General features: G+C 45.8%; 1 protein-coding gene across 8 annotated transcripts in view; it reads right to left on the reverse strand.

Annotated features, from left to right (window-relative positions):
• Positions 1–14371, reverse strand: part of CTBP1 (C-terminal binding protein 1) — a 253787-nt gene that overhangs the window by 63207 nt on the left and 176209 nt on the right. For 3 of the 8 annotated variants that reach the window (XM_087735799.1, XM_087735801.1, XM_087735802.1), the window contains exon 1: positions 6378–6601. The exons of the other annotated variants lie outside the window; for them this stretch is intronic. In XM_087735799.1, coding sequence (XP_087591925.1) covers positions 6378–6417 — 40 coding nt within the window. In that variant the 5' untranslated portion in view covers positions 6418–6601. Of the gene's footprint in view, positions 1–6377; positions 6602–14371 lie in introns of those variants that run through there. 8 annotated transcript variants of the gene reach the window in all.

Consider the following 14371-nt stretch of genomic DNA (forward strand, 5'->3'; position numbering starts at 1 on the left):
ACAGATATTACTCTCCGTCAGCCCCTAGCAGCACCTCTCGCTGACTGTAGGTATGACTAACAGCTGCCTGGGGCAGCACTCCCTTCCTGCAAATCCTCCTGCGGATCAGCCCAGTCTGACTGGAGAGCACACATCTTCGTATAGCTCCTTTCTGGCTCATTCTCCCAACTTCTGACTCACCCAGGGGCTATGATGACATCCTGCAGAGTGAAAAAATGTATGCGTAGTAGAAGGTGATGAAAATACCCTGCAGTGCTGCTTCTCTCCTGGCTTTCTTCTGAGTTCTGACTCGCCGGTGCACTGGCCGAGCATGATGCAGGACAGCACACTGGTCGTTCCTCTGCTTGGCCAGGTACACGGCTTCATGGCACACGGTGCATGCTCTGGCCATAGGAAAGGAATACCGTTTGATGGGAAGGCAGCAGGAAGAGCCTTGGAGAGCTGGATTTGCCATTCCTGCTGTCATCAGAAGGCAGCCATGGGCTAATTCCTATTCATAATGTTTGGAGGGCGGGAGAGGGGAACAATCCCTAACAGGGCAGCAGCAACAGCAGTCAGCCTGGATTTCCAAGGCTCCAACATCAACAAAAGAGAAAGCAGGAGCACTCTCTTTTGCTGCCCCTAGAACTCAGCTTTCCCAAAACACTACCTGTATTTAGACTCTCTTCCGACTGCCCAACATGGACGAGGGCCTACATCCCTTTTGCACCCGACCAGACACATTTAGGTAAACGTGCATAATGCTGGGCTGCCCAGCGTGGTTTCCCAACTACAGACATTTCTCGCTTCAAGGTCACGTGTCAACCGAGCACAGAAGGTGGCAAAAGCCACGCTTGCTTTAAAAGGCAGCAAAACAGTTATGCTCCTGTCATGTCCCGCATGGTAGCGTGAGAATTAATTGCAAAGCTTCCAGCATACCTCTCCCCGCTTTTATCACAGGGCGTGTCCACGTACCACAGCACAAGATGGAATCTATCAAAAAATATCGGGGCTGTTCAGGAAGACCGCTAGTGCACATCCAACAATAAGAAATTTAGACTGCATACAGGAATTTGGAATTGTGACTCAAGTCAAGCAAGAAATGTTTCTCTGCTTCCTTCCTTTTTTTGTGAGTTGGCATCAGAGCTCCCTTAAAAAGACTACAAGGAGAGGAGGGGTAACGTGGTGAGTCCTGGCATACATACAGAGTCAGAAAGCGTGAAACTTTCACTGCAGACTTATGTAACTTTGCCGGTGGTGACACAACTCGCCGAAAGGGATTTGGGCACGGATAAGGGACGTCCACTGACCTGTAAATAGAACTATTAAAATATGCCTTAAAATACCTGACGTAACACAAAATTATATAACCACATTACCTCGTGTTTTAATACTGAAGCTACAAAGCCTTCATAGGTAACAGAAGTAAAAAGCTTTCTGTTAAAAAAAAGCCTCAACTTTACAATTACTCTGACCAATTGTCCCCAGCCCCGAGGCCAGCTTTTTCTGCCTTCTGTAGAGAATCCCTTCTGGCAGGTACACTGCAAGGAAGTTCCTCCAAAAGCCCCTTGAAAAAGGCAGGTATAATAAAAGATGAAAATGCAGAGATGAGCAACGGTCGTTGAAAATAAATATTAACGTGAAACATGCTACAGCATTAGCAATGCTTAGTTCAAAGAAAAAAAATCAATGTCAATTTTCAATTATGTTGATTAGACACAAACTGGATAATTAGTAAATGGACTAATAATACAGGAAACACGATATGTTTGAGATGAAATGACAAAAATATTTCATAAAAGAGACAATTTATAATCATCTTCCTCAAAAATTAAATTCTTGCTCTGCTATAGCAAACATAAACATGTTATGTTTTGCACATCAAAAATTAACTAACGTATTCATCTACTATACAGATATTTTTCAGGAGAGGTTTCTTTTGAGCGATTTCTTTTTATCTGGAATTTAATTTTACCTTGTGAGCTTTTTTTTTAAATTATTATTTCATTACAGGTTTTTTTCTTTTCTTTTTGAAGATGCTGCCTGTTGCAGCACCCATATGGGTAAAGCCTGGGTTCAGGTAGCCATCCCTCTGCCAGCTCAGCGAGCAGCGCTGCCAGCTCCCGCCTGGGCTCTGGTGCTGGCGGCCGGCAGAGCCCGCGGGTGTGGCTGAGGCACGCTGCGCTCCAAATACTCCCCGTCCCCGACGTGGCCGCAGATAGCAGCTATGAGGCGGCACAAATTAGACGAGCCGGTGCAAATTAGACGAGCCCAGGGACTGTCTCATATTCCTCGAGGAACTGGATAGGTCTCTGGTCAGGTTCAAAAACGATTTGAAGTTTTTACTCATATCAACCATCAAACCAAAGCTGAACATCAAAGGGTAGGGACCCACGAGCACCTAAAACAGTCTAATCCAGGGACTCACAGCACCCTTTTTCACACGATAAACAGTTTGAGAGGCTTACTCCGCTTCCCCCTCCCCACAATACTGACGCATAAAGTCATACATCAGTTTCAGCCAGCCAACGCTTTGATGCTGCCAGATTCCCAAAACACTTCCAAGCAGGTTAATCATCTGGGGAGATGGGCTGAGGATTACCATGCCTTGGAAAAGATCCTATTGGAATCACAGCTCAGAGATCCTAAAACGCCCACCACAGCTGCAAGCGCTGCTGCACTTCCCCAGTCTTCCCAGAGGAATCCTGGTGAGGGAGCAAAGGGTTATTTTTCAGCAGGAAATGTTAATTTTAGATTTCTCCGTAATGAATGTTTGCTATCTTTTCCTGATCAATATATAGATTCAAATGAATCATCATCTTCGCTCTCAAGGCGGTAGGAGAGAAACAGACCCAAAAATACAGCTGGGAACTTCTGTCTTCCCAAACTGTAAATCCGTTGCTACGCTGTCTTGGGAGTGAGAAAGCACGTGCGGCAGAGGGACTAAGGCTAAAGGGCTATGTACTACAACTTTTATCCTCACCTTAAATTTTAGGACACGTATTAAAAGTGTAACTCCATCTCTACTCTCTCACTAAATAAATAATTATGGGGCCAGAAGGTTAGGGAGCCTCAGATGAGGCTGCTATGTTGCTATACTGCCAACTGCTATGGGATTTGAAAGCTTGACACATGCTGGAGAGTATCACCTCATCAATGTTCCCAGCCGGCCTAGGAGGCGAAAACCTAAATATTACTCTTAAAGGCAGGTCTCTAACACACAAGTAGCCAAACCTTTCCAGATAAGTTTCACGAAACATAGTTATTGCAAATGCACGGTAGGTAAGGAAAGACAAAGTGGCAACAAGCAACTGTAGTCCAAAAATATTTGCCTGGTTTTGATTAAGTGTTATATTTCACATAAGCATATCAAAGATCATGTTGCTTCTCAGCGTCTTTACTTAAAAGACATTTAAATCTGTGCCTTCCATACATCTATCGCTGTTCGAACGATTTACTTGTAAAATAAGCTTTTTTTTTTTTTTTTTTTTTTTTTGCAAACTTACGGTATCAATGTGAACACGTACTTTAGGATAACGTCAGTTTTCTCCCCAAAAGGGACTACTCAGCCTAGTCACCGATCTGCAGCAGAAGTTCTTATTTGATAAGAAGGGATTGACTTTACCTTTCAAAATCTTGGCAAGTGCGCTACCGTATCTGTATGATAACGCTTCACAGTAGCCAGCCCGATCCTCATCTCTGGGATCACACTTTTGGCTAAGTACTGCAACCGCTCTGTTTACATTGTAAATAAAACAGTAACTCTTAGAAACAGAGAGATTAGTAAACTGAAGCATGGGCATTTTTAACAAAGGGCAGACACTATTTATCTTTATGATACAGAAGGACAAGTCAAGAGCTAACCAAACTGACAAGCGTAAGGGCACTTGTAATTTGTTTTGTCACACTATCAGGAGCTCCACATTATGATAAAGTATCATAGCGTATACAATATTTACGATGATGAGCTTTTTACACGTAGTATACCGTATGCTCAAAAGCTGCATGCTCCAGCTACTCCTTAACTGCACTGACAACACTGAACTGAAAAATTCACAAAGGTGACTATAGTAGTTTCATTTCAAAATAGTAGTTTCATTGACTAAACTCTTCTACTGAGCATGACTACAGTAGTTCTCAGGATTATTACTATTTTATTTACTAATTCAGTAATGAAATAACACACCCCTTGACAGGGAAATACTGCATCCACATTATTCGGGGGGTGTGGGTGTTTACAGAAGGACAGAGAACACACCACTGGCTCTGCACCAATTTATGCCCTGGATGCCATTAAATAAACACAGAGAAACTCCATTCACATCCCAAGTGTTATTTTACATAAACTGTTCCCTCGGTTTTGTCATTGTTAAACTCTCTCTTCTTCTCTTATCTGTTTATGAATTGCAGCCACCCCATAAACACCTATTTCTTGTTCAGACTGGAAAACTGTGGCAGGCTGGGGGCAGGCGGTTGTTTGTTTCGTTTTGCTTTGAAATACACTAGTGAATTACAAGCGGACAAAATATTTTGTCACTGGCTTACTCTGGGGATGGTTGACGTGATAATAAACCAAAGAGGATATCATTTGTCAAACATTAAGGAATTTCAATATTGAAATCTTGCTGCCTTTGGGGGTCAATAAAGAGCAACGTTATAAAATATACTAAAGTTAGCAGTTTGGGCTGCTAATTTTACATGCCTGCTTCACCAACGACAGCTAAAAATAGGTAAAACAGATAAGAACACAGAACAAAGAGATGCACTGGACAATTATCTTTCTACTAGCATAGTCTACTTTAGAGTGAGCTTTTTAACCCTTTTTATTTATGAAGGATACAGATTTTTACAGTGTTGCTCAATAAGATTTCAATCTACAGCTGAAATTATTTAAATATAAATTTTATTTTTCTTAGTATTTTTTTATTCCCTTCCTAGTGGGATACAATAATGAGATTTAAATTATTTTAATAAGGGCATCAGGCTACTTGCCAAGGGGCTCAAATGCTAAATAAGAATATTTACATCTTCTAAGACCCAGGAGAAAGAATCAGGGCGATGCACTTGAAACATGTATGTACATCACAAATATTATAGTTAATTTTAATTCAGTGGGAAGAAAGTACACATTCACTTCAGTTTATCAGGCCTCGTTATTTTCAATGAGGCTAAAAGGATGATTATCTTTAGCTGCTCCATCATGGCCTAAAAGCAAACATTCTTCCTGATAAGGACAACAGTTATTAAAATATAAGGCAACGTTAAATTGTTTAATTCAAGTTACAACAGGTGAAATTTTGAAAACCACCACTGATAACGGTGTTTTCTACAATTATTCTGTCCAGATTGGCGCTATGAGTGAAATCCTGACTTTTGATTTTAATTTTTTTAGAAGAAAACAAAGCAGCACAGCAGACTGACTCACATCTACACAGTAAACAGGCTTATTCTCTGCTTTGTAGCCGTCTTCTGGTATCATTTGCTTACAAAATGATAATGTTTATGAACGGAATCGACATTCTGTCTCCTTATATCTGGGGGAAGGGAGGAAAAAAAAAAATCACCTTCAGATTAACATGATAATTTATGCCAAGCAATTCTGGAGGCATATCTGTAACACCACTCCATGCATATTATTCATGTTACCTTAAAAACTAGCAGCAATCCATAAATGCATTTGCTAGTACGTGTTTTCTTGGTGTTTTTTTTTTTTTTTTAAAAAAAAGGAAGAGGAAAGAAGAAAGAAAAAGAGAAATTCAAATTTAGGGAGAAGAGCCTTACCTCTCAGATACATAACCCGTCCGCAGATTTAGCAAAATCATTTCAACAGCCAGGCCTTAAGCACTTTTTACAGCAATAAAATGCCGCTTTTAAACTTCCTGTTTATTGAAATATTAGCACAGCTTTTTTCCTCCATGGCACTTCACCAGCATTTCCCTGCAGTTACAAGCCAGGGCACCGCTCAACCCACGAGCGAACGGGACCGGGGGGGGGGGGAACCACCCCAAAATTAACATTCTGGATGCAGTTTTAGCGCCCTTTGACTTTCTTATTTAAGGATGAATTACACCCGCAGCCGACTTCCAGTCCCCGGACTGCGCCTCACCCGCCTCCCCGCCTTTAATTTTTATTTCGATTTTTTTATTATTATTATTATTATTCAAATATCCCAGCTACCGCCAGCAGCTACCAGGCAAAGTTGCGCTGGCGATGCGGCCGTCAGGGGAGCCCCGCTCCCCGCCGGGGGTGGGGGCGGTGAGCGGAGGGGCCGGGAGCGGCGGTGACGGGCACACAAAGCCCGGTGGCGGTGGCGGTGGCGGCGGGGACCGATCGTACCCCCCCCCCGCCGGTCCCCACTGCCGCGACCAGGCCGGCGCGACGCGACGCGAGATCATTACCTAGAGGCAAGCCCTTGTTTAGTAAGTGAGAACTTCCCATTGAAACGCTACGTCCGGGCTCGCCGCGGGCAGGAGGCCGGGGGGGCACCGCCGCTCCGCGACGGCGAGGCTGGCGATAAACATCGGAGCCGCCGCGGCATATGGCGGCTACTCCCTGGGCGCCCCTGAAGTGAGGCGCCTCCGCGCGCCCCCGCGCGCATGCCCGCCCGCGCGCCCCCGCCGCGCGCACGCGCGCCGCCCGCCCTTGCGGGAGCGGCCGCTGCCGCCGCCGCCGCCTCGGGCGGGGCTTCCGCGCCCCGGCTCGATCTCCTGGTTCTAGGTACGCACCGAAGACAGAAAGCCAGCGGGGCGGGCGCGAGAGGGTTTAGGGCCTCAGCGCGGCGTCCGCGGGCGGTGGGTTTGCGGGGCGACAAGCGTGCGCCGACCCCTGGAACCCCTTGTAGGACACGGTTTAGCCACTTTTGTTTAAACTTCAACAAAGTTAACGCTGGCTGCAGTCAACACCCTCCCCGGCATCCCGAAATACCAGCACTCATAGTGTTTCGTCATTTTTTGTGAGTCGGCTAAGGCTTTCCCACTTATAAATTAACAGGGATGAAAAAAAAAAAAAAAACAAAAAAAAAACCAGAACACTTAATGTTGTTCCTAGTGAGGTTTAGTGCCTTCGGCACTGCTGGTCCCCTCAGAGCCTCCGCACCAGGCCCAAAGCTGTCCCCGGGTCCCACCGGGGCCGCGGTCGGCACCGCCGCCGACGGGTGTAGAGAAAAAGCAGCAAATTGGCCAAATACTGGTATTCTTTCCCACCTGGGACTTCACCACACGTTCTAATGAAGTCCCAAGTGCCGGGCGATCGGCTGGCCAGTCCTCGCCCTCGCTCCCTGAATGCGAAAGCACCGCTTTATCAGTAACGGGCTGTCTTAGGGCTGACCCGCCGCTGTGCCGCCACCACAGTGACCCTGGCTGCCCAGGCCCGCTCCCTCGGGAAGCCCCACGCACCGCAAAAACGGCCAATTCTGCCCTAACGACACCGCCCGGCAGCACCGAATTCATCACAATTTACACCGTATTTAAGCGACTCGTGCCATCCTGCGTGGGGACGTAAAGAAATAACAACACGGCGCCTCCGCGCGGGGCCGATCCCCAGGGAAGGCCGCTGGGGCCGGGTCACAACGCACCCCAAAACTGGCCGCTCCCCTGTCACCCCCCTCGGGGGGACGACGCCTGCTTTCCCTGACGAGGGAAATAAGTAGAAATTTTGCTTTTGTGCAAAGTGGAACCGAGACTGAGGTTTGGGTCAAAAAGAGGCGTTATCGCCAGCGCCCAAGCGCCCGGCGGCCCCGCTTTCCCCGCGCCGTGCCGCCCGCCGGGAGCCCGCCATTCCCCTCACCGCCCAAGCGGCGGACGAAAACCAAAGTCGGCGCGGCGCCCCCGCGGCCGCCTGGGTCAGCTGACGGCGGCCCCGCCCCGCCCCGCCCGCGGGAGGGAGGGGGCGAGGGCGGCGGAGGCCCAGCGGCGCCGCTATGGCCCCGCGCCGCGCCGCCGCCTTTCCCCCGGGTTTCTCCTCTCCTCGGCCCCGGCAGCTCCGCTTCCAGCCGTCTGGGAAACTTTTACGCCTCTCGCACAGCCGTGCCCGTCCTCCTCAGCCGCGGCGGGGAGCAGACAGGGTGGTTCGCTCCTCCCGTCCCCTCCCCTCAGACAAGCCCGGCCAGCGAAAACCCCATATTTTGCTTTTTCCAGTAATAAAACGCTCGGTTTCTGTCAGCGGTTACGCCGCGAACGGCCCCAAAGCCCGCGCTGCCACAGCAGCACCTCAGGGGTGCCAGGGGGCCCGGCCTCCCCTCAGATAACGCCCGGTGGCGGGCACGACAAGTGATGAAAGTTAAGATATTGGGGTATTTTCCGAGCCCAGCTCTAGGTCGGGGCCTGATGCTCCTCAGGCTGAGGAAAATGGCAAAGCTCTCGCCGACTTCGAGGCGAGGGCAGGCGGGCGGCCAAGGCGGGCGGAGGCGCAGCGGGCGGCCGCCCCAGAGGAGTTTGGGGTGCCCTGGGCGAGGGGAGCGAGCCTGGCCTGCGCCTGCCCCGGCCGCCGCCTCGCTCCACGCCAAGCTCCCAGCGCCGAGTGTCAGTACCTCCTCTCGCGGGTTTTTTATCGTTTTGCGCGATGATCGGAGTTCATTCTGCTGACTGCACCGCTGAACGCGGGACCGGGGGTGATTTTTAAAAACTAGTGAGGGGGTAGGCATGAAGATTTTACAGCTTTTTTGGATTCCACAGCATTGGCCTGCAATACTTGGAGTACTCGTGATGATAGGTGTATTAGAGGCAGCTAAAACAAAGAGTTTCAGGGACTCTTTGGCAGCAAACATTAGTAATTCACTTCGATAAGTGACACACCAGGAGCAGATTGTCTCTTCTGTGCTTCTATAAGCACAGGCTCTAGATTTTCCTGAGGTTTTTTGGTTTCTTTGGGTTTTTTTTGAGAGGGGACTATTGGAACCCAAATGTTATAAAGGGTGGGTTCAGCCTCCAAGTTGTGTGGCTTTCATGAATCCATTCAGGGCACCAGTGAAGGATTTTAGCTTATAGGCAGCCTTTAGCAACTTGGCTCCAGTTCCCTAATAACTTGATTTTCCCCGTCATTCTCCAGGTAGTGTCCATTTCACATGGTTAACCGGCAGCATTGGGAGGTATCTCCCAGGAGGAGTTTATGCAGCCTCTGACTTTCTTCATTTTCCTCCTGTATTCATGGGAAAGCCTTTTGTGGCTCAGCACAGACGTCTCAGACATCCCTCAAACAACATAGTTTCTTTAGGTTCTCGCTGTGCATCGCTAGGGCAGCATCTAGCCAAGCGCCTCATGTGGAGTTTGTATAAATAAACAAATTTGGTTTTAATCACTTTAAAGTGGTTAACCACTTTATTGCCATTTATAGATGTTAGCAAATGTAAAAATATATAGATATCAAAGCTGTAAGAAGAAAATAATAATTTTTTTTTTTTTTTACTACTGAAGTTTCCATGTGGCAAAGTATCAGCAGGAACAAGCATTAGAGGTAGAATACGCTTAAACCGCAAGTGCAGTATCTGTGAATACCAGTATGGATATGGAAGTATCTCCGGGAAAAAATAATAGCGAAAAATGAAAATTCAGAAATTAAATTAGAGTTCTGTTACATTTTTCTATAGGGAAACATAAACAGATACAGGCAATGAGACCATTTCCTCGGTGGGGTTACATGACTGGGCAAATGTTTAGTTCTGAACTGGAACTGCTGCTTCGAGGAGGGAGGGGAGTGTGGTACAAAATATTATGACAAGGGGAGTGCTCTAAGTGAGGATAAGCTGGCATGATGAACAGATGGAGTATTCAATAACAGGAGGTTATTAATACTGCAGTTTGGTATTCTCTACGCTACATCATGAAGGGATTCATATGCTTGCTCTTTTTCCTTTCCGATTGTACGCAGACTTAACATACGCGTACCGTAGGTAATACCGGGCTTATTTCCCTCCTGGCGCACACACCGCAAATTCATGTTTTCTGGGAAAACATCAAGGGCTGGATCCTCAGCTGATTGTAACCGGACCAACTGTGTTCCTTTCAATAGCGGAAAGCTGATTTGCACCTGCTGAAGGAGAGAGGTTATCTGACCCCGTCTCCCCCGGCGAAAGGTCTCTCCACCCTGCTCTTTGACAGCTGCCACGAGGCACCTGCTCTAGAGAATAAACTATGAAGACGCTCAGGATGGAAAAGAAAATGAAATAACCCAAGAGCAAGTGAAGTTTTCCTTCAGAACAGTGTAATGCTGTTTCTGTTTCAGAAAATCAACCTCGCTTTCACCCAGAGCTGAGTCCTCCTCCCCTAGACGGCTTTCGCTGGCCTAGTTTTAGACTGGATGTGAGAAAATCCAGGAGCAGACAGCTGACTCCAGTCAAACCTTCCACCACCCCTATCCATTTTACTTCCCATGTTCTCCAGCTCGCCTCCGGGTCACCAAATATTCAGTCATCTTCACATCTTTTAGACTGTGACTTTACAGCTACAATATCACTAAATCTTCCACAGAAACCTAACAATCCCCATCCTCTTATCACATCTTGGCGCTGCTGTCACCGTGACTATTTTTTTTTTTTTTGAACAGTAACGTTACGCAGCTGAGTGTCTTCTGTGTTTTGCACTAAGAATTATGACATTTTTCAAAGCCCCCAAACTGTTTCTTGGCTTCTTCAGAGTCAGCTGGAGGAGCACATGTGCTGAAGAGCAAATACATTGTTCTAAATGTATCTGTTAACAGCCATATGTATAATTTAAGTACAAGTTTTATTCCCCTCAGAATGTCTAATCATAAGGGCATGACCCTGGGCTTTCACAAATTAGATACATTAGGGTACGATATCTTTAGCAGATGTGACTTTGAAGATACTGAAAGAGGAAGTTTTACTGTTGTATCGTCTCAGCAACGAGCCAAGACACTCGCTGAATGCTCTCTAAAGTGAATAATGAGGTTTGACAATATTCCTACACCTAGATACTGAGACTGTGTACTAAAGATTTTCCTTAGTTTGTCATAGCTCTGCATGCTGGCTCTTTCATGCATATTTTTGCTTCATTATCAAACACGCGTCATTCACTGTAACAGTTTTTAAAGCCATCTTTTTAAAAGCTTTGTGCAATTTTTAATCAAAATGTAAGATTATATTTCAAGGGAATATCTTAACTTTTGCGAACAGTAAATCTTGCAGGTGCTATTAGGAGATCCTAAAAGGGATTTATGTCAGAAGAAAAGAATGGTTGGATAAAGCAGGCCCAACATTTAAACTTCATCCTAAAAACAGATCTTTTAATTTGTGTAATCAAAATAAGTTGACACCATTTATTTAAAATCTGGACAGAAGTCTTTGTTTGGATTTAAATCTTTCCTTAATTCTTTCGCTCAGATCCTGAAAAGCATTTGTTTATAAAACACACACAGAGAGATCAGTCTACTTTCATTTTGGAATTGCATATTTTAATTAGAGCATCTTTTTTTTTTAATGTGTAACTTCCTCTGTGTGAAACTTCCCGCTGTAGGAAGCGAATGCTTTCTGGTTGATGTGAAAGAGAAAGGCCATTTTGGAGAAACATTTTCAGCAGGTTCTGAAGGGAAAATAGGAAAAAGAATAATTGAGAAAAGAGAAGCACTTTATCTTTAAGAAATGGTGGTCATCACAAGCATGAAATAAAATAGAGGACCTTCATCTACTGTTAGAAAGGAGGTCTGCTGAAGGATCAAAGTCGTAGATTAAAGTTCCACTTAATGAACAAGAAGTTCAGCTGTGTCAAACATTCAAAGTCATTTTTGAAATGCCAAATGCGCATTGCTCCTTTCTCAGAATGGAATGGCTATGCTAGCTCTACGCTGGAAATAACAGCCGTACAAAAGTGAAAAAGCTTGCAGTGTGCTGAGTGAATGGGAGAATAAATTCCCTTCAAACCAGTGAACACAAAAAACCTCTCTCCTCTGATGTTATCTGTATTAAGTGACTAAGGGATTTTCTTCTTGATCTCACCCTCTTCATACAAGTGCTAAAACCACAAGAACCAGGGTGGAATTAAATCCTCTGCATTTTCTGGTTATCGTGAAATGAGAGGTATCATCTTCCATCTAGCCAGGAGGAGTTAACAGACCATTTCCAGGAAGGTCTGTGTTCTGGCTGAAGAGAAAAAGAAGCTAGAGATGAACAGCAGAAGAAACCTATCGAGAACCATTAGTGGATGGCAGCCATTGTCCATCTGTTCACAGTGGAATAAATCCAGACCTGAAGGAACAACTGCAACCTGCCCCATATGGCTCGCTCCCTTCTGCGCTGGCAGGGCTTCTTTGGGGATTTGACATTGGACGAGGTAAAGGAGAAGCAGCGCAATCTGTGTTCCCAGGAACGAACAGCCAATTAACAGGAAAGAACAAAAAGTGGGTTAGTAACCCAGGGGAAGGTTTTCTACTTCTCACCTGTCTGAAATCTTGGAGCTCACTCAAACCGTGTACGTCGCAGAGATACTATGCTGATACTACTAATGAAGTCCTGAAAAATTTAACCTTAGCTACTAACAAAATTATGTGGGCAGCGGACAGCCCCTCAATTGGCGAGCGAGACCACTGATCCAGCTGTCTCCCAAGGTGTTAAAGAAGGCGTTTGGAATATATTACACTAAAAACTCCATTAAAAATTATAATGCAATGTACTTTCATCATAATGAACCAGCATAACAACATTCTGCATTTACTTTTATAGAACTGGATTGCAGCAAGTTACTATTGAGTAGTAATTTACTTCTCAAGCTCTAAATCAGTCTGGGCCTGGTCATGAAGCAAAGTATTATTTTTTAGATGCTTAAGGGCAGTAGGCTCAGACCCATACAGAACAGTTATGACATGTGACTGTCACTCTAAAATTATAATGAAAAATAGATACTCTTTGTGATGCTGCATTCTGTATGCAAAGAGAGACATACATATTAAAGCCGAAGAAGAGATCAAAAACCTGCAAGTTTGTAATAGATTCAATAACCTGTCTGGTGGTAGTAATTTCACAGGTAATACGGAGAATAATTAACCATCCAGTGGCCTAAGCAGAACCACTGGATGTCCTGAGTGAACTAGCTATTGTGGGGATGTCTTCAGCCTCAGGACAGCCTGCTGAGAAACTCCCCGGATGCAGAAAATCCAATTCAGAAGTCATGCGCAAGAGGTACGTTCGCCTGCATGGATTCACTGCCTACCCCGCTTCCAGAAGAAAGGAGAGAGATGCTCAGGCTGGAGGCTTGATCCCTGCTCTAGCTCTGAAGCCATAAGCAATTCAGATTTGCTACTATTACTCCAAATGTGAAGTGATTATCTGCTCCGAAGTGGGATTAATTATTTTGGGCCTGGCACCATGGTGGCGCAGCAGTAGGGGCGCCTCTCGGAGACGCTGTACGTTCACACCGATTCGGACTGGCAGTAAGTTAGGCGTCTCTGCGCTGCTATGTAATTTGCACTCTGTTATCCTCTACCTCCTTTTTAGTTCCTTTATAACACACTTGGCATCTTATTTTTGTCAAAGTTGCGCAACAAGTACCCAGGAAAAAAAGCTATAGTAGGATGAGAGATAATTTTAAAGCTCCCAAACAATTATATTCACACTTATGAACATCATTCATTCGCTAGGTGGCATAGAGAACATCATACTTCCTTGTTTGAAACACATACCACAAAACTGAGGACCCCCTCAGGAATGATAAAAAAGGGTATGAAATCAAAGTAACATCTCACTAAGCATTTATCTGGAGACTTTCCTCTCAAACTAACCAAGAGGCTTACCAGTCTGAAAAACTAGCAAGGATACTACAGGATGCAAAAAGAAACACGACGCTTGTTATGTGAAAGCGTCCATTTGCTGTCAAGGACCTTGAGCACAGCCACGCGCTGGGATTATATACATCTATGACAGTGACCCAAACTCTCTCGCTTTGTCAAATTTACTTGGGATGATTATGAGTTATCAGTCTTGAATTTCATCCTCTTCCAAATTGAACACTGCTTTGTACCGTCGTGTACTGTGTTCAGTGTTGGGCCCCTCACTACAAGAAGGACATGGAGGTGCTGGAGCGTGGCCAGAGGAGGGCAGCAAAGTTGGTGAAGGATCTGGAGCACAAGTCTGGTGAGGAGCGGCTGAGGGAGCTGGGGTTGTTTAGTCTGGAGAAGAGGAGGCTGAGGGGAGACCTTATCGCTCTCTACAACTACCTGAAAGGAGGTTGTAGCGAGGTGGGGGTCGGTCTCTTCTCCCTAGTAACAAGCGATAGGATGAGAGGAAACGGCCTCAAGCTGCGCCAGGGGAGGTTTAGGTTGGATATTAGGAAAAACGTCTTCACCAAAAGGGTGGTCAAGCACTGGCACAGGCTGCCCAGGGAAGTGGTTGAGTCTCCATCCCTGGAGGTATTTAAAGAACGGACAGATACGGTGCTTGAAAACATGG

This window comes from Nipponia nippon, unplaced genomic scaffold (genome assembly GCF_047370975.1).
Source record: "Nipponia nippon isolate SJK-2023a ecotype South Korea unplaced genomic scaffold, ASM4737097v1 scaffold_6, whole genome shotgun sequence".
Taxonomy (NCBI): domain Eukaryota; kingdom Metazoa; phylum Chordata; class Aves; order Pelecaniformes; family Threskiornithidae; genus Nipponia; species Nipponia nippon.